Consider the following 26,759-nt stretch of genomic DNA (forward strand, 5'->3'; position numbering starts at 1 on the left):
TCTCAGAGGAATCAGAGGAGTGTGTTGTGTGCTTGCTGATGCTGCTACCGCACACGGCATCATCCCATCAGGTACACTGTGTTTATCTTTACTTGTCATTGTGTTGAACGTGGTATCCTTTGTGTATTTATTGTGTTGCTGTGTGTAGATGATGGCCGACAGATTTACATGACGATGATACTTTCCGCTACATGGATGTAAAGCTAGTCTTCGGTGCATTAAGAAAACAGCTATATTTTACTATAGTAGATGTCCAATTGATTGTTACTTTATGGTTATGTTGATATTGCAATTGTGTTTTTTACTTGCATTCGGAATTAGAACCATTAACAATGAGGGATGTACTGTAATGAACAGTATGCTAGTTTGCAAAACACAGACATGTTGGATGTGTAAATTCAGGGTTTTGATGAGTCTTTAACTTCCTGTCTGGACATTTAACTCTGTCTCCGCTGCTTCAGACGATCATGCTCCTTCAGAGAGGCCTAAACCTCCAGGTCACTGCAGGGGGACCAAGCACAGCGAGCACGGCGATGCCAGGCAGATAATGTGTCCTACTTTTAATAGTACCGGCAAGCAAAGGTTGGTGTTCAAGCAAACAATACAAAATACTGTAGTTATATATTTTGTATATATATATATATATATACAGTCGTGGTCAAAAGTTTACATACACTTGTAAAGAACATAATGTCATGGCTGTCTTGAGTTTCCAATAATTTCTACAACTCTTATTTTTTAGTGATAGAGTGATTGGAGCACATACTTGTTGGTCACAAAAAACATTCATGAAGTTTGGTTCTTTTATGAATTTATTATGTGTCTCCTGAAAATGTGACCAAATCTGCAGGGTCAAAAGTATACATACAGCAATGTTAATATTTGGTTACATGTCCCTTGGCAAGTTTCACTGCTATAAGGCGCTTTTGGTAGCCATCCACAAGCTTCTGGACTTGTTTCTTCAGAATTGTTCACACGTTTAAGTCAGGACTTTGGGAAGGCCATTCTAAAACCTTATTTCTAGCCTGATTTAGCCATTCCTTTACCACTGTTGACGTGTGTTTGGGGTCATTGTCCTGTTGGAACACCCAACTGCGCCCAAGACCCAACCTCCGGTCTGATGACTTTAGGTTATCCTGAAGAATTTGGAGGTAATCCTCCTTTTTCATTGTCCCATTTACTCTCTGTAAAGCACCAGTTCCATTGGCAGCAAAACAGGCCCAGAGCATAATACTACCACCACCATGCTTGACGGTTGGTATGGTGTTCCTGGGATTAAAGGCCTCAACCTTTCTCCTCCAAACATATTGCTGGGTATTGTGGCCAAACAGCTCAATTTTTGTTTCATCTGACCACAGAACTTTCCTCCAGAAAGTCTTATCTTTGTCCACGTGATCAGCAGCAAACTTTAGACGAGCCTTAAGGTGTCGCTTCTGGAGCAAGTGCTTTCTTCTTGCATGGTAGCCTCTCAGTCCATGGCGATGCAAAACACGCTTGACTGTGGACACTGACACTTGTGTTCCAGCAGCTTCCAATTCATTGCAGACCTGCTATTTGGTGGTTCGTGGTTGATTCTTGATCATCCTGACCAATTTTCTCTCAGCAGCAGGTGATAGTTTGCATTTTCTTCCTTGTGGCAGTGACAAAACTGTGCCATGCACTTTATACTTACGAACAATTGTCGGCACAGTTGCTCTTGGGATCTTAAGCTGCTTTGAAATGGCTCCAAGTGACTTTCCTAACTTGTTCAAGTCAAGGATTCCTTTTTTCAGATCTGTGCTGAGTTCCTTTGGCTTTCCCATTGCCAAGTTTGTAACCGAATCTAATGACTGCATCACATGAGCCCTATTTAAATGGGCTCAGAGAAGTCAACAGGTGTCGTCAATCATAATCACTCACATGAAGTTAAGAGGCCATGCCATGAAGCTAATTTGATTTGATTGTAACTTTTCTACATCACCAACATTGATGATGTATGTTCTGTATGTATACTTTTGACCCAGCAGATTTGGTCACATTTTCAGTAGACTCATAATAAATTCATAAAAGAACCAAACTTCATGAAAGTTTTTTGTGACAAAACGAGTATGTGCTCCAATCACTCTATCACAAAAAAAATAAGAGTTGTAGAAATTATTGGAAACTCAAGACAACCATGACATTATGTTCTTTACAAGTGTATGTAAACTTTTGACCATGACTGTATATATTAGGGCTGTCAAGTGATTATTTTTTTGAATCAGATTAATCTCACTCTAAACCTGTGATTAATCATGATTAATAAATAAATAAAATTTGCTGAAGAAAATACCCCTATACTTGGGTACAAATTTCAATTCAATAGTCAGAATGTCCTACAGGAACGTCTTTTAAATGTTTTCCTGAACTGCAAGTCATTGATTTGCTCAAAACTTGGTGAAAATGTTGACTGCACATTTTGAAAGTCTTTGCGGTTTGCAATTATCTTGCAAACAAGGTACGGTTACTAATCGATAATGTAGAAACACACCAATAAACAACTTAACATAGTGCACCATTTACTGTTTTTTAGTTTAAACTGGTGTTGAAACAAACATTTTTGTTAACCTTTTTCTGATGACAATGCTGATATCTTTTTTGGTACAATGCGACCCCAGCTAGTTGTGATTTCTTACACATGTCCAACGCTATCCAGGAAGCAAAATCAATTCACATTTAGTCTGTAGTTGCAAGTTGATACTCTTGTTTGTGTAGCACAGTTGGTTTATACTTGCTGTAATTGTGCCTCTTCAAGGTATTGTTCGACAGATCAGCTGTGGTGATATGAATAACATCTCCTTGCAGGACTTGGTCTTCATAGATGTTAAGCAGTTTACATGCGGTGGCTGTCCGTTAAGCAAAGGCATTGATTAACTTAACTGTGCGACTTTTGTTGACGACAATAAATAAGTCAACTTTGCCAGCGTAGCGTTCTACGCTACTTCTTGTCGATGTAACTAGCATTTATGCCAGCATGTAGCTGAGCTATCGCTACAGCAGCCATCACTGCTTCACCAACAAGACACAAAAAAGTCTCCAATATCCCAGGAAAAAGTCATTAGATTTGTCGCTAGTAGCTGTTTAGGTCGCCAAGACAATTGACAACACTGTCGGCGCCATCCTCGAGTACATGTATCGGTTTAAGATGGTATTTTAAAATTAATATGCGTCAACGATAAAAACATTTGTCGCTGCAATGCCAACAAGTTATCTTAGTTTTATCCAAAGTTTTGTTTTGAAGCGAAATTGTCCGCCTCTCATTGTGATCACAGACTGTGTCACAAATGTGCGCGTCTTCCTGGTTAAGTAAGCCTAAACCCGGAAGTGATTAATCATCATTCATATTTGATAACGCGATAATTCATTTTTATTATTCACATGCGTTAACGCGTTAAAGTTGACAGTCCTAACATATGTATATATAAATGCATATACTTTATATATATATATACAAAAAAATGTTTTCCATATTTTAGCCGCACCGGACTATTGGCTGCAGATATATACCGGTACGAAAGATTTTGTAAATGTTAATTTACATACCTTAATGGATGATCAAACATAACAGAAGTCATCATCATGGACCCACTAGCTGCGGAAGCGAGCTCTCCAATCAGCTAAACAAATTCAACAACTCCACAGTGACGTTTTGGTGAATTAACTGAAGAATTTGTGAAACTGAAACATTACAAAAAGAATGCCATTGTAAGTTAATAATACTAACACAGATACTTGTAACGTGTAAGTATATTTGCTAATGCTAACGACGCTAGCTTGATTACACTACTATAGTATGTACAAATGTGCATGAAAACACTCCTACAGACATCACACATGGGACAGGTTAATAAGTTTGATTAGTTTTAGTTATATTGTAAAACTTACAAACATTGTTTGGAGTGATGAATGAAGAATCCATACAAGTGGAAACGCTATGGATGAATAGAAGACGGATAAAGCTCTTGTTCTTCCGGTTGAAAACACTAAACAGAAGGAAATACGGTAGACATTCACCCCGCAGCAACTGCAGTGAGAAAACTTGTCCAAAAGATGCGCCATATCACAAACAATAACACAAATTTCAGTGTCTATGCTCACATGTTTTTTTTTTAAACTATTTGCATTATGGCAGTCAGCGAAGAAAAATCCATAAATTAGCCACACCGTTTTAAAAGACGCAGGGTTCTAAGTGTAGGAGGCTTATAGTCCACAATTTTTAATACACATATTCTTATTCCTAAATGATTTTCCATATGATTCACTTCCTGTTTCAAGGCGAGGATGGCAAAGAGAGATTACTTGGTGGAGGCAGCCAAGCAGATCCACATGGCTCTGGACAGCGAGGTCAACGAGGACTATGAGGCTGCTTTCAGTTATTACAAGAATGGCGTGGATTTACTGCTGAACGGGGTCCAGTGTAAGTACTCCATTCTGCACCAAACATCTCATTTAGGTGCACAAGTAGCTCGCGAATGTTTGCAACTTTGCAATAGAAAGCACAATATTTCTTTATGATGGCAAAATGAAGCATATTTGAAAAGGAGTAGGAGGAAGGATTATTAACATATTTATTTATACCACATTTCAATGTCTCAGCAACTACTAATTATTTATTCAATTGCTGTGTTAAACTTGTGACTTAGAACTTTTCTTATCGAGGAAAAAGATAAGAAGGCATAATGGTGAAGCTTACATGAATGGTGGATATATTAGTCAGTAATATATTCTTACATTCTGGTGTTTTTCTTGACCATGGGATGCAGAGATGACAGGCAAGTGTATGAAAGAAGAGCTTTTTATTTGTGTAAACACGGGTAACACAAAAAACAAAGAGCTGGGAAGTGCAAAAAGAGAAAACACGTGTGAAGCGCAACGCAAACAAAGCAAGATGATCCAGCCCCGCCCATAGGACAAAGCTGGCATAACAATAATTCTGATTTGCAACCGGTGTGTACTGATTGCCAATCAGGGACAGGTGAGGGAGCCATGAACATGGGTGTAGTGTTAAATAAAGGCAAACGGGAAGTGAAACAAAGAATAGGAGCACAGGACAGGAAATATTACAAAATACAAGAAGCTAATGATAACTGTCATGTGAGATCTTGACTATGAAGAATAAATGAAGAGTGAAGAGTGAAAAAACATTGTGCAGTCATAAATGAGTGCAGTGTATATGATAAAAATACTTCAATTTAATAATAACAATCAATTATACGTGCAACTGTAATACGTACTACATAAACATTGAACTTGAGAGGTGCTGAGAAAAAATGATACACATCAGAATTACAATTCTTATGTATGTAAAAAAAAAAATCTACAAATATTTTTTTATTTAGATATTTATTTTTGTAAAAAATGATTCGAAACAAATTTACAAATATTTTTTTAGAATACATTTTTAAAAGACATTTTCAGGCCATCTTTGCGCTTACTCACTGGGCGTATGTCATAGCCAAGAGGAGCTTTTGTAACCTATAACCTGTTTTGAAAAAATGTTATTGTAATTGCTCATACCACATAACATATTGAAAGAATCAGTTTGAATCCAAATCTGATTTCAAATCAAATTGTCACTCCAAGAATCTTAATTGAATCGTGAGTTGTAGTAAGATTCACATCCCTAATAGTGAATACATAAATACACAGGGGGCAGCACGGTAGCAGAGGGCTTAGTGCGTCTGCCTCACAATACGAAGGTCCTGAGTAGTCGTGAGTTCAATCCCGGCCTCGGGATCTTTCTGTGTGGAGTTTGCATGTTCTCCCCGTGACTGAGTGGGTTCCCTCCGGGTACTCCGGCTTCCTCCCACCTCCAAAGACATGCACCTGGGGATAGGTTGATTGGCAACACTAAATTGGCCCTAGTGTGTGAATGTGAGTGTGAATGTTGTCTGTCTTTCTGTGTTGGCCCTGCGATGAGGTGGCAACTTGTCCAGGGTGTACCCCGCCTTCCGCCCGATTGTAGCTGAGATAGGCTCCAGCACCCCCCACGACTCCGAAGGGAATAAGCGGTAGAAAATGGATGGATGGGATGGATAAATACACAGTATATTATAGATATACATAATGGACAAGGTTGCTGCTGGACTACCCAGCATGCTTTGCAGACACCTGGGTTATACATTTATGGTTAAAATATTTTTTGCAGCACATAATCGTTGTTTCAACTCTTATAGTAGTTTGTTTATGTCATGTGTTAACTTACTATTTCTTCCGCCGCCTCTTTGAACTGTAATTTGACCCACTTAACATGCTTCATTCTTATTTATTTTTGCTTTCAACCATGAGTGAAGATTGGTCCAGCAAATACTTAGTTACACACGTTCAACAAACAATACTCTGACGGCAGTTGTACTAATATCCATTTTGTGTGTGATGCAAAGCAATATGATTATAGTTAATATTACTTATACAATACTGCACATCAATATTTCGGACACTCCACTAAAGAAACCAAATGTGTTTGTGTGACACATTTGGTTTGTGCAGTAGAGAACATGTGATTGGTACTTATGAACCAAAATAAATACAGGAAGTCCAACATATGGCACATTGTTGGGTTTATTTTGTCTTGCTATTACACAAATACACTGTGTGTACAATAATTAGGAAAATCCATTTTAAATCCCAATACTGCGCATAGTTTATCTCTTACTTTGGTGATGTTTATTTGTTTAATGAGTGAGGCTGTGGTCTAAGGACAGCAACATCTTCTTTTCTCAGGGAAAATGGGCATGAAAAGATATTTAACTGCCTCTGATTGTCAAAAATAGTCAAAAGTCTGGGAGAGAACCATCCAACGTTTTGTTGCCAATAGTCAACCACCTCAAAGAAGAGTTTTTCATTAAGTTGCATCATAATTGTTGTCCAATAATTGTGTAGATATTCTAAGAAAGCCAAAACATCAAAACTTCTGTAATATTCAGCTTTAGTTGTCAAATAAATTCCACTTACAGCACTTCATAATAGTGCACACATGTAGTGATGATGACTGTTATTAGTCTCCCGCCCAGTCTGAATGAGCTTTGTCTTCCAGTGGACCCAAACAAGGAGCGTCGGGAGGCTGTGAAAAGGAAAACAACGCAGTATTTAAAGAGAGCAGAAGAAATCTTCATCACACATCTGCAGGACAACCTGGGGAAGGGGAGTTCTCATTTAGGGGTAAGACCATCAACCTGCCATTGTATTAAGAATATTTACTAGCCTTCTTATTGCTAATGCTATTGCTAATTTACAATGGCTGTGTCATATATATGCTGCTGATTAGCATTAGCAATTTTACATGGTGAGTTCCATCCCTCCATCGACTTTCTACCGCTTGTCCCTCTCGGGGTTGCGGGAAGCTGGAGCCTATCCCATGACAAGTTCAACACCTCCAAATTTATTAATGAAAACTACAACGAGCACATTCAACTTTGCACACTTGCAAATGAGACTCAGAAGTGTAAGAAAACAAGCTATAACAGTTGAACAGCACAGTTTCTATCAGCTTGGTATTAAATATTACAATAAAAATGATATGATAAACAAATTGCCTTTAGCTACCACATGAAGTGAAGTGAAGTGTAAAGTGAATTATATTTATATAGCGCTTTTCTCTAGTGACTCAAAGCGCTTTACATAGTGAAACCCAATATCTAAGTTACATTTAAACCAGTGTGGGTGGCACTGGGAGCAGGTGGGTAAAGTGTCTTGCCCAAGGACACAACAGCAGTGACTAGGATGGCGGGAACGGGGATCGAATCTGGAACCCTCAACCTGCAGGCACGGCTGCTCTACCAACCGAGCTATACCGCCCCACACATGAACACACACAAAAGTACTCAAAATTGATACAGCTAAGTAGCAATACTCAGTGATGAGGTGGCGACTTGTCCAGGGTGTACCCCGCCTTCCGCCCGATTGTAGCTGAGATAGGCTCCAACGCCCCACGCGACCCCGAATACGCGGTAGAAAATGGATGAATGGAGTAGCAATACTGAATCTCAGGTACCGGAAATGGGTTCACATGTAAAAACTGGCAAGACATAGTTGACTCACTTTTAGGCCAGAGTAGTGGAACATAACTTACAAGTAGACACTAGATGGCAGTAAGAGCACATTGTCATGTTCCTGTATCATAACCCACCTAGTTTTACAGTTTTAAGGTTTAACTAACTTAACATCAATGAGTATACCCAATTAGGTAGAACTAAGTCTGGGTTTATTCCAAAAAATACTCCAAAGTACTACTGTAGATACTGACTTAGTAAAGTGTGCGCCCTGAGATCGGTCGTGAGTTCAAACCCCGGCTGAGTCATACCAAAGACTATAAAAATGGGACCCATTACCCCCCTGCTTGGCACTCAGCATCAAGGGTTGGAATTGGGGGTTAAATCACCAAAAATGATTCCCGGGCGCGGCCACCACTGCTGCTCACTGCTCCCCTCACCTCCCAGGGGGTGAGGGTGATGGGTCAAATGCAGAGGATAATCTCACCACACCTAGTGTGTGTGACAGTCATTGGTACTTACTTATTAAAACTGTAATTGTCCATTCTACACACATCCACAATTGTAATGATAACAAATGTCTGTGTGCTTGTTCTTGAGTGGTTAACAGGAGGCCTCGCTTTTGAAATGACTCCAGGTATACTGTTGGTGTAGATTCATTCTAAGATCACTCAGAAGTCATTCCTGAGCAGTCTGGGTTAGTTTGACATACTCAGCATCAGAAGATAAGAGTGTGACAGTTGATTGTTTCTTATTTAACCGACTCACTGCTCCTCTTCCAAACAAAAAAACATTAAGGGTTTCGTCAACGACAAACGCCTTGATCTCCTCCCCAGTCAGAGTCTGATAATCTAATCAGAACTCCAGACTCTGACCATTCGTACTTGACAACAAGATTCATTGTCCTGAATTATTTTTCCAGTGTTCATTTGGCACTTACAGCTAGTGCTACGTCAGGTCTTGTGACCATTGCAGCATTAAACAAACTGCTTATCATGGATTGCTGAGTAAGTGCTTTAGTTCACGCTCACAGGCTTTCTGACACCATCAACTTGTTCCAGCTTGATATTTGTATCAGCTGGAGTTGCACATGGTTTTGCATTGTCCATTCCATACTTTAGAAGAATGGTCTCAATGACGAAGAAACGCACACGTCTTTTCATGGTCTTGGACAACAGAGAGTCCCAGGATTTAGTACAGCTCAACCGTGTCCTTCTATTTTGACCTCTTCTTGAAAGTGACTTCATGTTTTCTGTTGACTCTTAACTCTAATCTTTTTCTGCTGAGTAATCAGAATAAAGTCATTAACATACAGAGCTACGTCTCCAACTCATGGCAAGACCTCACAATGCGATGGTGAACTTTGCTCAAAGCCTATCTCGTTCCAAGACCTCTGTAAAAGTTTTGCTGCAGTGGTGAAGGGGATGTTTCAATCCATACATTGATTTTTTTTTAGTTCGCAGACTAAGTGGTTTAATGTACCCCTCTGGCTGCTCCATGTGAATCTCCTCTTCCTGCAGTAATTACAGCTATTTGGTGCCGGTGCAGATTATTTTGGACAGCAAGGACAACAAGGTACGAACTGATCTGAATTGTGGTACCAGTGCCACAAGTAAAAATGTTTCATCATAGTCAGCACCATACCTCTGTGGGTATTCTTGGCAACATGTCTGCACTTCTATATCTTTTTTTATACCTCAATCACTATGATGCTTGACTTTGAATAACCATCTTGATCCTATAACCTTTCAATCCTTTGGCAAGTCTACGAAATAAACTCTTGGCAACTTCACATCTTATACTTTTGCTCTGGATTCTACATTTCCCCCCAACTTTAATAGTTAATCGAGCCTTCCTTCCACCACTTGTAACTTTTTTAAACTTGACTTATTTTCTCTCATTGCCTTGGGGTTAACTTTCATTTCCTCCATGAACTGGTGTTGACATGGCAAATACACCATAATCATCTGCATGCACTCTCTTTTGCTCTTCTTTTATTAGTTCTCCCTGAACAACTGCAGTGTTAAAATGTCTGTTTTTGTAGTACAGTGATAACTGTAGCTTTACTTAATGGTTGGCAACTCAACAGTTATCAAATTGGTCTTCTTTTGCAATGTGAGTGCCTATTGCTCCTCCTAGTGAGTGGTCGGTTCATTTATTAGTTCTAAATGTTCTTTAAGGGGCGGCGTGGCTCAGATGGTTCAAATCGAATTTCTACCGTCCTAGTCACTGACGTCGTGTCCTTCACCCAATGAGCTTCCAGTGCCAGCCACACTCATATAAATGTAGCTTATTGTATACAGTGGGTTTCTCAATATAAAAGTGCTTTGCTTCACTACAGAAAAAGTGCTATATAAATATTTTTCACCAATGAAGTATTTCTTCTTGAGAAAAACTTTTGGAATTTTGCCAGTGCCTTACGTTAGCATCCCCAGCCTGGCTATCCCTTAGCATGCACCATAGACTTTTGCTTTCAACAAGTGTTCCACCTGAAATGTCCATGTTGTCCAATTCTCTTGGTCTGATCAGCTTTTCAATAAACAGTTGATCTTCCATTTTGAACCCCACATCACCTTATTTAAGTCACACACATTCCGTGTAACAGGAATTACACTTTTTGTTCAATAAAATTTGAGTTTGTGGAGAAAAACTGTTTGTGTCTGTAATGGTAATTAAACTTTGTTTGTACTGCAACACTGTTGTTTTGCACAAATTTAAACTTCACTCTCTTTGTTATGATTTGTGTAATGGTTGTGTTAATCTGGATCCCGAGGGTGCAGAGACAGCAGGCGAAGTGCAAGGAAAAGCCCTCTTATTCGGGGGGAAAAACAGAATAAGTGCAGCAGGGAAGTGCACAGGAAGCATAGGGCAAGCTATGCAGCAAGTCGAGTACAAATCAACAGAGCAAAAAAAAAAAACCACATGACCCAGCTTCCTGCAGTGGACAGGGCTGCAATAAGAAGCATTCTGATTGCCAATCAGGGACCGATTTGTGTCCTGAAAGCAGGGACACGAGAGGGACAGGGGGGAAAATAAACTAATAATAACTGACATGAAAGATAACGACAGTCTTTACATTAAATAGACGGATAAAGATGTAAACAGTTTGAGTTGAACATTTTCCTAATTTGGGTCGCCACTTGTCACTAAGAGGTGATGGTGAGTCCCACAGGCCAACCAGTTTAGAACTACTGCTCTATATGATCAGTTACAAAAAAATAACATACAGCAAAAATGCTGGTGTAGTATCCTCCATGTGATTGAAGCATTCTGCTGTTTTTAATAATCTACTCTGGATAAAAAAAAGAGAGTAAAATGTAATCCTATGGTCTTTATGAGACGAACACACTGTGTTTTGAAGATCCTTTATATCAGTGGTCCCCAACCTTTTTGTAACTGCGGACCGGTCAACGCTTGAAAATGTGTCCCCCGGCTTGGTGGGGGGGTATGGTATTTTTTTTTTTGGTCATAAAAAATACAATCATGTGTGCTTACGGACTGTATTGATATATATTGATATATAATGTAGGAACCAGAAATATTAATAACAGAAAGAAACAACCCTTTTGTGTGAATGAGTGTGAATGAGTGTAAATGGGGGAGGGAGGTTTTTTGGGTTGGTGCACTAATTGTAAGTGTATCTTGTGTTTTTTATGTTGATTTAATAAAAAAAATTAAATAAAAATAATTATTAGTTGTTTTTTTTGTTTTTTTAATTTCTTGTGCGGCCCCGTACCAATCGATCCACAGACCGGTACCGGGCCGCGGCCCGGTGGTTGGGGACCACTGTTTTATATGACAGGAGCATCCGGTTGTTTTTAACAACCTACTGTAAAAATAAAAAAATAAATAAAAAAAAGAATCAAATACACTGTAAAAAAATATTCTGTAAAAAAACGGTCATCTACTGGCAGCTACGGCTGCCAAACGAAAACCATAAAATTAAAGTAAAACATTGTAAACCAAATAATGATCAAAAACATTATATTTACAGAAATTTTCATGAAATGTTTTGTGGAAAAATATCCTTAATTTTACAGATATTTACTAAATTATTTAGATCAACCACCTTTAATAAAGTGACGATGCAAACAGTTCTGCAGAAAAATACCTTTATTCTACAGAGTTTTTCCAAATTATTACGATCAAACACCTTTTAATGAAGGGACAATGCTGGCAGTTCCACAGAAAAATACCATTATTTTACAGATTTTTTCTGAATTGTTAAGATCAACCACCTTTAATAAAGTGACGATGCAAACAGTTCTGCAGAAAAATACCTTTATTCTACAGATTGTTAGTATGGACAAAGACTTTTATATAACAAGCTACATATTTAATGAAAGATAATTACTGTAATTTTACATGAATTTGAAAGTAATTTAAGAAAACAGAAAATGTTATGTATAATTAATTTGGTATTTTTCTGTAAAAGAAATAGAAGTATACATTGTTTGTCATTACTGGCATTTTACTTAAAATAACAGGCAGATTGTTTATTTACAGATAATGTCTTCAATTCTACAGTTGTATAAACTATTTTAAAAAATTGAAAAAATTACAGTAGAAATTTAGAGTAAATTAACCATAAAAATAGGATTTTTTTTTTACAGTGTAGCCTTTAAATGACAAAACTGGTTTTAAGTATAAAAAATAAAAAAAGGTAGTTGAAGACCTACAATGTCTAACCAGTGTTGCATTATCAAGCATACTTCAAATACTGTAGTTGTGTTTTGCATTGTGATTTGTTGTCCTTTTTGTGATCAATTCTCTATATTTTTTTACCAGGGCTACAGCAGTCTGAGATTCCGCCCAGTAAGACATTTGAGTTCTCCTGTAGAAGATCTGGAGATGTGTAAGGTGGTGGGAGTCAGTGATAAGGTATGTGAATAATCAATGGTTTCACATGTCTTATTACAATAATGAATACAAATCTTTGTTTTGTTGCATAGGTCCTAGTGGTCCAAAGTATGGTGAATAAAGAGACGTTTGTTGTAAAGGTGAGTGTTTATTTATTTCAATAGTTAGAAAAATGTGGTATTTATTCATCACTGCTACTTTTTAGCAGTTTAATATGTTACATAACAGTACATAACTTCCACCATATTTCACACATGATGTGGTATGTTTGTTTGGATCATGAGCCATTCATTTTTACCTTCCATCATCATCCATCATTTTCTTGTCCCTCTCGGGGTCGCGGGGGCTGCGAGAGCCTATTGCAGCTGCATTCAGGCGGAAGGTGGTGCAGACCTTGGACAAGTTGCCACCTCATCCCAGGCCCAACACAGATAGACAGACAACATTCACACTCACATTCACACACTAGGGACCATTTAGTGTTGCCAATCAACCTATCCCAATGTGCATGTTTTTGGAGGTGGGAGGAAGCCGGAGTACCCGGAGGGAACCCACGGAGTCACGGGGAGAACATGCAAACTCCACACAGAGAGATCAAATCCAGGACCTTCTTATTGTAAGGCACATGCACTAACCCCTGTTCCACTGTGCTGCCCCCTTCCATCATTCCCATACACATTGACTTGAGATTCATATGACCAAAGAATCATATTTCAGAACATGGAACATTTTTAGGAAAGATGTTTCCTGTCAAAGTCTAATATGAAACCAATCTGCGTATGTTGTTTAAAGGGAAAGCAACACAGGAGACGCAAGATGGGCGAGCCTTGTGTAGACGGAAAACCCCTCTGAAGAGTGTAGTTACACCATAAGCCCACCAGATAGCGACAAAGACACAAGACAAAGGCCCAGTGTTAACTACTGAGCTACTTTACATTACAGTACATTTCACTACGTAGACTACAAAGTCATTCTTCTTACAGAAAAAAATATTAAAACATTTAAATGTTCAAAGTTAATGTGTTAAAAAAGCATAAAATTATCAAATATTACTTACAATTTTATATGTTTAACATATTTAAAAAAAGGTTCCTCTTGCAACTGTACAGCTAAAAAAAAAAATACATACGTATTGTTTGTGTTTGCATGTTCACGTGTGTGACTACTGTTGACCTTCTCTTACTTCTTTCTTACCTACTGCCTACCTTCTGTCCCCTACTCCTTACCTTTTTTACACACTTCTTACTTACTCTTTACCTTATCTTACACACTTCTTATCATCTCTTTCCTACTTCTTACCTACTCTTTACCTTTTTTACACACTTCTTACCTACTTCATACCTTCTCTTACCTACTTCTTAAATACTGCTTAACTTCTCTTACTCATTTCTCACCTACTACTTACCTTATCTTACTCACTTCTTACCTTTTCTTGCCTACCACTTACCTTCTTTTACTCACTTGTTACCTTTTCTTGCCTACTACTTACCTTATCATATTTACTTCTTACCTTTTCTTGCCTACTACTTATCTTCTCTTATTCACTTCTTACCTTTTCTTGCCTACTACTTACCTTCTCTCACATACTTCTTACCTACTCCTCACCATCTCCTACTTACTTCTTATCTACTCCTTACCTTGTCTTACTTACTTTTTTACCTCCTCTTACTTACTTCATACCTACTTTTTACCTTCTCCTACTTCTTACCCACTGCTTACTTATTTCTTTCATACTTCTTACATACCCCTTACCTTGTCTTACTTACTTCTTCCCTTCTCTTATTTACTTCATACCTACTCTTTTTCTTCTCTTACTTCTCACCTATACTACTTTTTTTTTAGTTGAGTCTTTATTTGAAGGGACAATGCACAGAAACATTAAGCTCAAAGACAGATATGTTCTGGACCAGATTATAGCTAAATAGCTCATTTCCATCTGCAGTCTATCTACTTAACTTCTCTTACTTACTTATTACCATCTCCCACCTACTGCTTACCTTGTTACTTCTTACTTTCTCTTACATACTGCTTACCTTCTCTTACTTACTTCTTACCTACAACTTACTTTCTCCTACTTAATTATTTCCTTTTCCTATACTTACTTCTTACTGACTGCTTACCTTCTTTTATTTGTTTCTCACCTATCACTTACCTTGTCTTAGTCACTTCTTACCTTCTCTTGCCCACAACTTACCTTCTCCTACCTAATTCTTACCTGTTCTTAATTACTTCTTACCTACTGCCTACCTTCTCTTACTTGTTTCTCACCGACCACTTACTACACCTACTCTTACTCACTTCTTACCTTCTCATACCTACTACTTACCTTCTCTTACATACTTCTTACCTACTCCTTACCATCTTTTATTTACTTCTTACCTACTTCTCACCTTGTTTTACTTACTTCTTACCTTCTGTTACTGTTTACCTACTACTTACCTTCTCCTACTTACTTCTTACCTACTTTTTACCTTCTGCTTACCTTCTCTTACTCACTTCTTATCTGTTCTTACCTACTTCCTACCTACTTCTTACCTATCTTGTCTCTTACCTTCTTGGAGTTGGACCCACAGTGTTGACTTTAAAAAACCCTGCTCTTTACTGAGTGATGTGAAGGCAGGAGGGCCCACAAACAAGCTGCAAGTAAAGGCCAGGCAGGTTTGCTGTGATGTTGCATCACGGCAAAATCCCTGAAAGACTTTGTGCAAAGACGAGTCGGCTTAGGAAAAACAATAACAGTAGATCATGCTTTCTTACTGGAGAATATGGTGTGTGTTTTGCAGAGTCTGATGAAGTCCAGCTGGGAGAGCAGAGAGCAGCCGACCATCATCCCTCAAGGAGTTCCCTACATGGTAAAGCTGCTCAGGTATTACGTCAGTGAGGATGCCGTTTACCTCCATCTGGAACATGTCAAAGGTCAGAAACAATTGCAGGTGTACGTAAAAGCATTTATAGTTTTGCAGACTTCCTGTTCTGTTTCTTTTGTCCAAGGTGGAAGGCTCTTCTCCAAACTGCACACGCTAAGGAAGGAGAGAGCCAAGGAACACCCAGAATGCATCTCTCCCGGTCAGAATAACATCAAGATGAAGAGCAGCTACACTTCACCTGCAATCTGCACAGACTACCAGTGCACCGTCAGTGTGGAAAGCGCTCATCAGAAGCTGAGCGACGAGAGCCCGGATGTGGACGAGCCAAGGACCTGGGATGAGACTCAGCGGCGTCTGGAGAGCTGCGGCACGCATTCCTACATCGAGGAGACAGGCTGCCTACAGAACTCACGCTCTGCAGCGTCATTTTACACCAAGCTGGAGCGTGGGACTCTGCTCTCTGGTCCGGCTAAGGCACAGGTCAGCGCCAGCATTCATCCGCCAGCTCCGACTTTGTGTTTGCACTCTTCTCAAACTCAGGACAAGCTCGCTCTTCCTCTGTCCTGTGCTCGCATCAGCCAAGCTCTGGACACCATGTCAGAACTGCAGGACAGTAAAGCTGGAGTTGGACTATTAGAATGCAGCTCGGATTTTGAAGTGGCTTGGAAAGCTGCTGATCCAGCACTGGGAGGCGAGCAAGCGAGCCAATATACAGTCACAGACAACAAACCTCGTTCTAGTCAGACCTCGTTTAGAAAAACCGAACCTCCAAACAGTAAAAGTCACATGTTGAGCTCCTCTCCCGCCATTTTGCATCTCCCCCTTCATTGCCAAACGCAAATCCACGGAATGGCATCGTGGGATACCACCGCCTATTACCAAGCAGCGGACCAGGTGACATACTTGGATACAAAGCCAGCCAGCAGCAGTCCCACCTTGGAGGATAAAAATGGAGTGGTGGTCCTGAGTAGCACAGACCAAGCAGTGTTCTCAGACCACAGGGAGCCACGGACCACCTCAGGAAGCTCCTGGCCTTTCTCTGCTAGGAAACATACAGAGATGAAGCCCAGAGGAGAAACAGGGCCAGGTGATGTGAGAGAAGGTATAGAGGAAGCCTGTGAGATGATCAGTCCAGGACAGGTGGTCCCTGCGCCATCAGAGGGATCCTTTTCCAGCTGGTATTCCCCTCGCCTCCTTGGTGCCCAAAAGAGGACAGAGCAGTCACCAGTCAGCACTGAGGAACAAGGAGACGACCAAATCATTGAGGTGGACGGATGGTGCCACCTCCCTCGGATCAAATCCTCAGATAAGTCGACTCACTGCGCCTGGTGGGGGCTCCCTGAATCGGAGGTGCGCGTGTGGGGGGCTCAGATCCTGCTGGCCCTGGAGAGTCTTCATCAGCAGGGCATCATATGTCGGGACCTCAGCCCCAGAAATGTGCTGCTCACCAGCAATGGTCAGTGTCATGTCATAGGTTTGATCTATTAATCAATAATAACTAACGTATTTCTATTGATATTATTGTATATGTAATCTGCATGTATATTCTACAGGGAAGGTGTGTTTGACTTTTTTTGGGCAGTGGAGTGAGGTTCAGTCAGAGATCAACTCCAACGCCATGGAGCAGATGTACTGCGCCCCAGGTAACAACCTTGTGTATGCTGCTCTCTAGTGGCAATTTGTGGTTTTACACGCTATGGAAAAGGGCGAGTTCCACTAAATCAATGCCATTTCCGAAATAAAATATATTTAAAAAAATAGTAATAATTATGATAATAATAATTACAATAACAGTAAAAGCAATAGTGCTGATAAATATACTACTATTATGACTACTACTACTACTACTAATAATAATAATTTTAATAGTAATAATTTAATTTAATAATAAAAATAACAGTATTTTTGTTAAGCAAAGTGTCCTGCACATTGATTTGATTAATATAATAATAGCAATAATAATTGTACTAATGATGGTAATAAAGATAGTAGGCTCATATTAATAATAAAAATAAATAAATGAAATTAATAATAAATAAATACATGATCATTGAAATGAATAACGGTAAAATATATTTTTGTTAAGCAAAGTATCCTGAACATTGAATTGATTGCATATTTTATTAATTCAATTCAAAAGATTAATTGAAAACACTGTTGCCTATCCCTGTTTCCTGAAATGAGACTTTGAAATATTATCATTTAAATCTTCGAGCTATGTTAGATTTTGTACATACAGCAATTGTTCCCTTTTATCCCAATTAGTATAGTTTCTATTACAAAAAAACAAAAAAACTATTCAGTTAAGATTCACACTTTAATCCTGTCCTTTTCCACTCAGTCTAGCAGATAATGTTTTAACAGCTTGTGGCACACTCGAAGAATTGTATCACTATAAAAATTTAAAAAAAACAAAAACATAAATTGGTCATTTAAGAGCAAACAAGCATAGTGTAATGAGAAAAAGAAATGTTGTCTCTAATATCAAAAAGATGATATGCAGGGTGTGTTTTTGTTTTAATTAAAAAAATCTATATTTTGAAAATGAAAAATATCAATATGGTCCGTGTCCTTTGATTTTTCAGTGTTTTTCAAAGGTTTGGACACTACATATTTATCAGATCCTCTGCAGGCCTTGGGAATGCAAAAAAATAATGTTAATTATTTTTATGTATATTCAATTATATTTCAACTATGTCTACAGGGATTACTGTTTTTAATTTTCATGAGGGAGCTCTCCTGAATGAATCAATAAAGTACAATCTATCAATCTATCTATCTATCTATCTATCTATCTATCTATCTCTACTGTGATGAGGTGGCGATGTGTCCAGGGTGTACCCCGCCCTCTGCCCGAATGCAGCTGAGATAGGCTCCAGCACATTCCTGTTATGTAATTTTTTTTATTTTTTTTTAATTTTTTTTAATACTGTTTTTGTTCACTGTAAAATGCTTAGTGTCAACGTGCCAATAGCATACATATCATGTGGTTATATTTCATGTATTTACACATTCTATGCTAAAAAAGTCATTCCTGTTTCTTTCAGTCCTGTTACTTAATTGCATCGTCTTCGGCTGAGGAGTCTTCTACAAAATTGATAGAAAGTTGCCAGAAATGGGAGCAACATACATTTTGGGTAGATCAATATTTGTATTATCAGAGTTAGTTGAAATAGGACAAACATGTAGGTTACAACAGGCAAATGGAACAGATTTGGTGGAATTGAGCAAATATGAAATAGAAGATGAATGATAGAAATAAAACATGATGTTTGTTTTGTCAACAGAGATCGGTGGCGTACTGAGAGTCACTGAAGCTTGTGATTGGTGGAGTCTTGGAGCTTTGCTGTTTGAACTCCTCACAGGAATGGTAGGTGAACATGGGTGAAAAGTCACAACACATGACAAACACCTAAACCTAATCTAACGTGCACTACAGCCGTCTTTCGTCTTTCTAGTGGATTATTAAAATGTTTGAATGTTCATATTCACATATCAGATGCATTAATTGTTTCACCCAAACTGATTAAGACACAGCTAATATGTTAAACTATCACGTTCATACCGTATCAATATGCTTAAAAGTGATCAAATATCTCTGAAAATCTTAGAAGATATGTTTACAAAATATAATTATGTTGATCAAAGTTGTGACGCCAAATATTAGAACCAAAGTCATAATTATCAACGAACTCACAATCCATGTCTAAACAGGACCTCATTCCAAAGAGCTGCCACTGTGTGTAAAATATGTCATGATTTATTTATTTATTATCTCATAATTATGACTTTTTATCTCATGATGTCAACTTTATTTTAAATATTCCACTACCCCGCGGACCTCTTAACCACAAAGCCACGCCCACATCTCCGCCTCCTAGTGCACAACACTCCTACATCTTTCTTACCGCGGAAGAAGGAAACATGACAGATACTTTATGACAAATTAATGCCAACAAAAATGCATATATACATTTTTTTTTAGCTCCAAACGTGTGAGTGTGCATGGTGTGTTGAGACAATGAATGGAATCGCTTCTTACACTGAGACAGTCTGCATGAATACATCTATTTCTATTTGTGTCTTTCATCATTTCGCTGTGCTGCTACTTCATGATTGTGTCACATATGAACATTACATTGCTGTAAACAACACGGTCACTCTTATATATAAGTTGCTGCAACGGCCAGCTGACAGATTCACTTTAAGATCGGTTCTAAAGAATATGTCGTGAGCTAAATGGTAAAAAGATGATCATAGTGAGTGTGATGTCATCGTTTGGTCAAAGGTTGGGATCTGGGCGTGCCGATATGCGCCTTTTAAAATGTTAAGGTGACTTTAATCCACATCCACTATGATCATGTTTTTACCATTTAGCTCACAAAATATTCTTTAGAACCGATCCAAAGCGAACATGACAGCTGGCTGCTGCATCAGTGACAGTGATCGCCTTGTTTACAGCAATGTAATGTTCATATGTGACACAATCATGAAGTAACAGCGCAGCTAAATGATGAAAGACACAAATAGAAATAGGTGCATTCATGCAGACTGCAAGCCTCGGTGTAAGAAGCAGTTCCATTCATTGTGGAACGTGGAAGTGCAGCGTCAGCTGTTTATGAGTGTCTAATTTTCTTTATGCAACACACCATGCACACTCACACGTTTGGAGCTAATATTTAAAAAAAATATGGAACTTTATGTGCATTATTTGTCATTAAGCATCTGTCATGTTTCCTTCTTCCGCAGTAAGAAAGGGTTAGTTTTGGTTAGTTTTAGGGTTTAGTGTTGTGCACTGGGAGGCAGAAAAGTGGGCGTGGCTTTGCGGTTAAGAGGCCTCACTCAGCTTAGTGGAATATTGACATTCTATAAATATTCATCTTTACTCTTGGCAAGAGATTTAGCGCTCATATGTATATTTATATTTAAGATTTATATTTAGATTGAACATTTAGGTTTGGATTTAACATTTAGCTTTCACATTTAGATATAAGATTTAAAATTAGATTTAACATGTGTGTTTAGATTTAAAAGGGAACCACACTTTTTTGGGAATTTTGCCTATCGTTCATAATCATGAAAGACATGATGCAGATGTATTTTTTTAATGCATTCTAAATTTGTCATTATTTGGTGGATTTCTGTTTGTTTTCCTTGTTTTTGTATTTACTTCCTATCAATGCTCTTATTTTGGTTTCCACTTCCTGCTTGTTCCGCTGAGCACTGTTTTTTTCCTCACCTGCCGTTGATTGGCAGCCGGTCCACACCTGCTGCCAATCAACATGTATTCCTATTTTTGCCTTGTCTCGAGCACTCCACAGTGCTCGAAGATCACTCTCAGTTTGGAACCTTTGTATGCAAGACTGCTTCATTTTTCTGTTATATCAGATTAAAACTCATCTTACCTTCTCTTCGCTCTCCTGGTTCCTCCATCTTGGGGTCACAAAAACAGCAGCCATGCGAGTTCCTAACGATCAAATGTCTACTTACAATGGAGCCTACTTCTAAAGCCCTTAAAAAAACATCTAAACACCTCCATTAAGGTTTTATATACACACTATTGTTATATATGTAATGTAGTAACAGGCACATTAATAATAACATGTCATATTTACAGATGTTGATCATTTTGAGTACACGTGGCACATTTATTTCAAGAACGCATCACAACGTTTGCTTTTTTTCTTTTCTTTAAAACATCACTTACTGTACAAGGTCTGCAGTCATTAGGATGCCGACTGCTAGGATGTTCATATATAAATGACTGTTGAATGATCCTCGCAAACAAGGGGGGCGACCAAGCGTCTTTTCGTGTCATTCTCACCATTCCTGGGTCTAAATTGGATGTCAAAGTGTACGAACTTGTCGGAATACATCCTCAGCTTTCTTCTGTCCAGATAAGAGGCATGATTTATGATGTACAATAAACATTCAAAGATCAGAGAAGCGAGGAAACAGCATATACCGCTCAGTGATGTAAACATCATATGTCGCCGCTATAAATATTTTAACTGCATTAGCGCTTATAATAACAATATCACTAATACTTGGTTACTATTCAAGTCACAAAATGTAAATGGAGTATTGTTGGCACTTTTTGGATGGTTATTTATTGGGTTTCATGGGCGGAATAGAGGACTTGGCCCGCTGTAAGCAGACTTTTATTTACATTTTATTACGAGTTAGAATGCATTATAAAAAAAATAATGGGGTTGTGAACGATTGGCAAAATTCCGAAAAGGGTGCAGTTCCACTTTAACATTTAGATTTAGATTTAAACTTTAGATTTAGATTCAACATTTACAAACCCCGTTTCCATATGAGTTAGGAAATTGTGTTAGATGTAAATATAAACGGAATACAATGATTTTCAAATCCTCCATCCATCCATCTTCTTCCGCTTATCCGAGGTCGGGTCGCGGGGGCAGCAGCCTAAGCAGGGAAGCCCAGACTTCCCTCTCCCCAGCCACTTCGTCCAGCTCCTCCCGGGGGATCCCGAGGCGTTCCCAGGCCAGCCGGGAGACATAGTCTTCCCAACGTGTCCTGGGTCTTCCCCGTGGCCTCCTACCGGTCGGACGTGCCCTAAACACCTCCCGAGGGAGGCGATCGGGTGGCATCCTGACCAGATGCCCGAACCACCTCATCTGGCTCCTCTCGATGTGGAGGAGCAGTGGCTTTACTTTGAGCTCCCCCCGGATGGCAGAGCTTCTCACCCTATCTCTAAGGGAGAGCCCTGCCACCCGGCGGAGGAAACTCATTTTGGCCGCTTGTACCCGTGATCTTGTCCTTTCGGTCATAACCCAAAGCTCATGACCATAGGTGAGGATGGGAACGTAGATCGACCGGTAAATTGAGAGCTTTGCCTTCCGGCTCAGCTCCTTCTTCACCACAACGGATCGATACAGCGTCCGCATTACTGAAGATGCCGCACCGATCCGCCTGTCGATCTCACGATCCACTCTTCCCTCACTCGTGAACAAGACTCCGAGGTACTTGAACTCCTCCACTTGGGGCAGGGTCTCCTCCCCAACCCGGAGATGGCACTCCACCCTTTTGCGGGCGAGAACCATGGACTCGGACTTGGAGGTGCTGATTCTCATCCCAGTCGCTTCACACTCGGCTGCGAACCGATCCAGCGAGAGCTGAAGATCCTGGCCAGATGAAGCCATCAGGACCACATCATCTGCAAAAAGCAGAGACCTAATCCTGCAGCCACCAAACCGGATCCCCTCAACGCCTTGACTCAAATCCTTTTCAACCCATATTCAATTGAATGCACTACAAAGACAAGATATTTGATGTTCAAACTCATAAACTTTATTTTTTTTTTGCAAATAATCATTAACTTAGAATTTCATGGCTGCAACACGTGCCAAAGTAGTTGGGAATGGGCATGTTCACCACTGTGTTACATCACCTTTTCTTTTAACAACACTCAATAAACATTTGGGAACTGAGGAGACACATTTTTTAAGCTTCTCAGGTGGAATTCTTTTCCATTCTTGCTTGATGTACAGCTTAAGTTGTTCAACAGTCCAGGGGTCTCCGTTGTGGTATTTTAGGCTTCATAATGCGGTCTGGACTACAGGCAGGCCAGTCTAGTAGCCACACTCTTTTACTCTGAAGCCATGTTGATGTAACACGTGGCTTGGCATTGTCTTGCTGAAATAAGCAGGGGCGTCCATGGTAACGTTGCTTGGATGGCAACATATGTTGCTCCAAAACCTGTATGTACCTTTCAGCATTAATGGGGCCTTCACAGATGTGTAAGTTACCCATGTCTTGGGCACTAATACACCCCCATACCACCACAGATGCTGGCTTTTCAAATTTAGCGCCTATAACAATCTGGATGGTTCTTTTCCTCTTTGGTCCAGAGGACACGACGTCCACAGTTTCCAAAAACAATTTGAAATGTGGACTCGTCAGACCACAGAACACTTTTCCACTTTGTATCAGTCCACCTTAGATGAGCTCAGGCCCAGCAAAGCCGACAGCGTTTCTGGGTGTTGTAGATAAACGGTTTTCGCCTTGCATAGGAGAGTTTTAACTTGCACTTACAGATGTAGCGACCAACTGTAGCTACTGACAGTGGGTTTCTGAAGTGTTCCTGAGCCCATGTGGTGATATCCTTTACACACTGATGTCGCTTGTTGATGCAGTACAGCCTGAGGGATCGAAGGTCACGGGCTTAGCTGCTTACGTGCAGTGATTTCTCCAGATTCTCTGAACCCTTTAATGATATTACGGACCGTAGATGGTGAAATCCCTAAATTATTTGCAATAGCTGGTTTAGAAAGGTTTTTCTTAAACTGTTCAACAATTTGCTCACGCATTTGTTGACAAAGTGGTGACCCTCACCCCATCCTTGTTTGTGAATGACTGAGCATTTCATGGAATCTACTTTTATACCCAATCATGGCACCCACCTGTTCCCAATTTGCCTGTTCACCTGTGGGATGTTCCAAATAAGTGTTTGATGAGCATTCCTCAACTTTATCAGTATTTATTGCCACCTTTCCCAACTTCTTTGTCACGTGTTGCTGGCATCAAATTCTAAAGTTAATTATTATTCGCAAAAAAAAAAACGTTTATCAGTTTGAACATCAAATATGTTGTCTTTGTAGCATATTCAACTGAATATGGGTTGAAAATGATTTGCAAATCATTGTATTCTGTTTATATTTACATCTAACACAATTTCCCAACTCATATAGAAACGGGGTTTGTAGGTTTAGATTTAACATTTATATTTAGATTTCAGCTTTAGGTTAAAAGTTAACATTTAGCGCTCACTTTTAAATTTAGATTTAAGATTTAGGTATAGATTTAACATTTAGATTTAGATTTAAGATTTCGATGTAACATTTAGGTTTGATTTAACATTTAGCACTCACATTTAGATTCAGATTTAGATTTAGGTTTAGATTGAATGTTTTGGTTTAGATTTAACATTTAGATTTAAGATTTAGATTTAACAATTAGGTTTGGATTTAAGATTTAATTTAAGATTTAGATTTAAGATTTATGTTTAAATAGATAGAAGATTACGGTTTAGATCTAACATTTAGATTTAACTTCAACATTTAGATTCAGATTTAACATTTAGATATGATATTTTGAGTCAACATTTAATTTAAACTTAATTAATGTGATGACAATGAGCTAATTGTGAGAAAAGTGAGTTAAATGTGATTCAAATTAGCTAAATGTGAGCAATATATCTACTAGAAAAGTGTAACTGAACTTTTACATTCGGCAGCTCAGTTTCCACAATTCAACTCTGAAATTTACAGTGGTCATTACAGCATATTATTGTAAATGGGTATTGTGTGCCTCACAATACGAAGGTCCTGGGTTCAATCCTGGGCTTGGCATCTTTCTGTGTGGAGTTTGCATGTTCTCCCCGTGACTGCGTGGGTTCCCTCCGGGTACTCCGGCTTCCTCCCACCTCCAAAGACATGCACCTGGGGATAGGTTGATTGGCAACACTAAATTGGCCCTAGTGTGTGAATGTGAGTGTGAATGTTGTCTGTCTATCTGTGTTGGCCCTGCGATGAGGTGGCGACTTGTCCAGGGTGTACACCGCCTTCCGCCCGATTGCAGCACCCCCCCGCGACCTCGAAAGGGATAAGCGGTAGAAAATGAATGGATGGATAAAATACATTATTATTATTATTGCAAGGCTTTCACCGGCCTCATTAAATAATGTGGCGGGCCAGATTTGGCCCCCTGGTCTTGAGTTTGACACCCGTTGCCTATCATAATGAATGTACCATGTGACAGACTTAATGCATTTCACTCATGCAATTATTCTGAATTATTGTTATTTCAATTAAAAGTACAATCGTGGAGCCAAGATCAATAAACTGTCAAAATGAGATTGTGATCCTTTTCCTTTAAGCAAACATATGATTTGTTTATTATCAGCCCCTTTGGCAGCTCCACCCAGCAGGAATTAACTCCCACACACAGCTGCTCATCCCGGACCACCTGAGCACCGCATCTGCATCCCTGCTGACCGAGGTGAGGCACACATGCAGGGCCTCTTTTCTCTCCACGTGCGTTTGGATTGGTCACACATGTGCCATTGATTCTACTTTCAGTTACTTCAGTTTGACGCTGGGTATCGCCTGGGGTGTGGAGGTGGAGGTGTGAGCGACATCAAGTGTCATCCGTTCTTCAGTAGCGTCTCCTGGAAAGCCCTGAGCTGCTGACTTCTTCACTCGAGGCCTCCACGAAGAACAGCATGCTCTCACGTCCACATGTCGGGTGCAGCCTGAGACTTTGAAAGTGTATGCTTCCCCAAAGAAAATTATATTACAGGAAGTGATGAAAAAAACAACCAAGTCCAACCAACCAACAACATAAACCTAATAAGCTACTTATTAGAGCATATCAGAATATTATACTTTTTGATGGCTGCTTTTATGTCCATGCTGGTTTACGATCAACACTGTGTGGAAACATTCCTTGGACCAGTCCTTCTCAAAATAGTGGGGCAGTGCCGGGGGGGGACATGCTTTTTTGCCATATCACTATATGATGAAGTGCATGTAGCACTTGGCTTCACCTTAACCACGGTGGGAGACAAGGAAAGACTGCTGTGTTTATTGTAATGTTAATAAGTTATGCAATGCTATGCACATGTATGGTTAGAACAATTTGAAAGACAAATGATACTATTTATAGTCACAGTGAGTGACTTTCTTCTTCCAAGGGGGCACGTAACAGAAAATCATTGAGAAGCACTTCCTTGGACTGACTTTCTTTTCACAGCACTTCAGGCAATAAATGAGATGATGTAATTGTCACAATTTTTAAACACATTCAGTGAAGTGATCATTGCCTGCAAACCAAACATGACCTGAAACATATTTTGGTAGGGTTGTTGATTTTTTTTACTAAATCAAATAAACCAAGTTGCACAAAGGAAAAATGACACTATATGCACAAATGTTAGTACCCATTCATAGTGTGTAAAAACAGTCTTGCATTAACATGTTCATCAAATAAAGTGCAA

The 26,759-nt window shown here is 39.3% G+C and overlaps 1 protein-coding gene across 4 annotated transcripts; it reads left to right on the plus strand.

Annotated features, from left to right (window-relative positions):
* rps6kl1 (ribosomal protein S6 kinase-like 1) lies at positions 1–26,751 on the plus strand. Of its 4 annotated transcripts, XM_061968726.2 has the most exons (12): positions 1–71; positions 462–582; positions 4,294–4,435; positions 7,055–7,179; positions 12,798–12,890; positions 12,962–13,009; positions 15,653–15,785; positions 15,861–17,192; positions 17,290–17,379; positions 19,024–19,106; positions 25,667–25,762; positions 25,843–26,751. In XM_061968726.2, the coding sequence occupies exons 3-12, from the start codon at positions 4,300–4,302 to the stop codon at positions 25,951–25,953; spliced, it is 2,247 nt and encodes a 748-aa protein (XP_061824710.2). In that variant the 5' UTR covers positions 1–71; positions 462–582; positions 4,294–4,299; the 3' UTR covers positions 25,954–26,751. The 4 variants fall into 4 exon arrangements, with proteins under 4 accessions (XP_061824710.2, XP_061824709.2, XP_061824712.2 ...); XM_061968725.2 differs by having other exon boundaries at positions 15,653–17,192; XM_061968728.2 differs by lacking the exons at positions 1–71; positions 462–582; positions 4,294–4,435 and adding an exon at positions 9,530–9,584 and having other exon boundaries at positions 7,111–7,179; positions 15,653–17,192.
* Positions 26,752–26,759: the final 8 nt, after the last annotated feature.

This window comes from Nerophis lumbriciformis, linkage group LG08 (assembly GCF_033978685.3).
Source record: "Nerophis lumbriciformis linkage group LG08, RoL_Nlum_v2.1, whole genome shotgun sequence".
In the NCBI taxonomy this organism is placed as follows: domain Eukaryota; kingdom Metazoa; phylum Chordata; class Actinopteri; order Syngnathiformes; family Syngnathidae; genus Nerophis; species Nerophis lumbriciformis.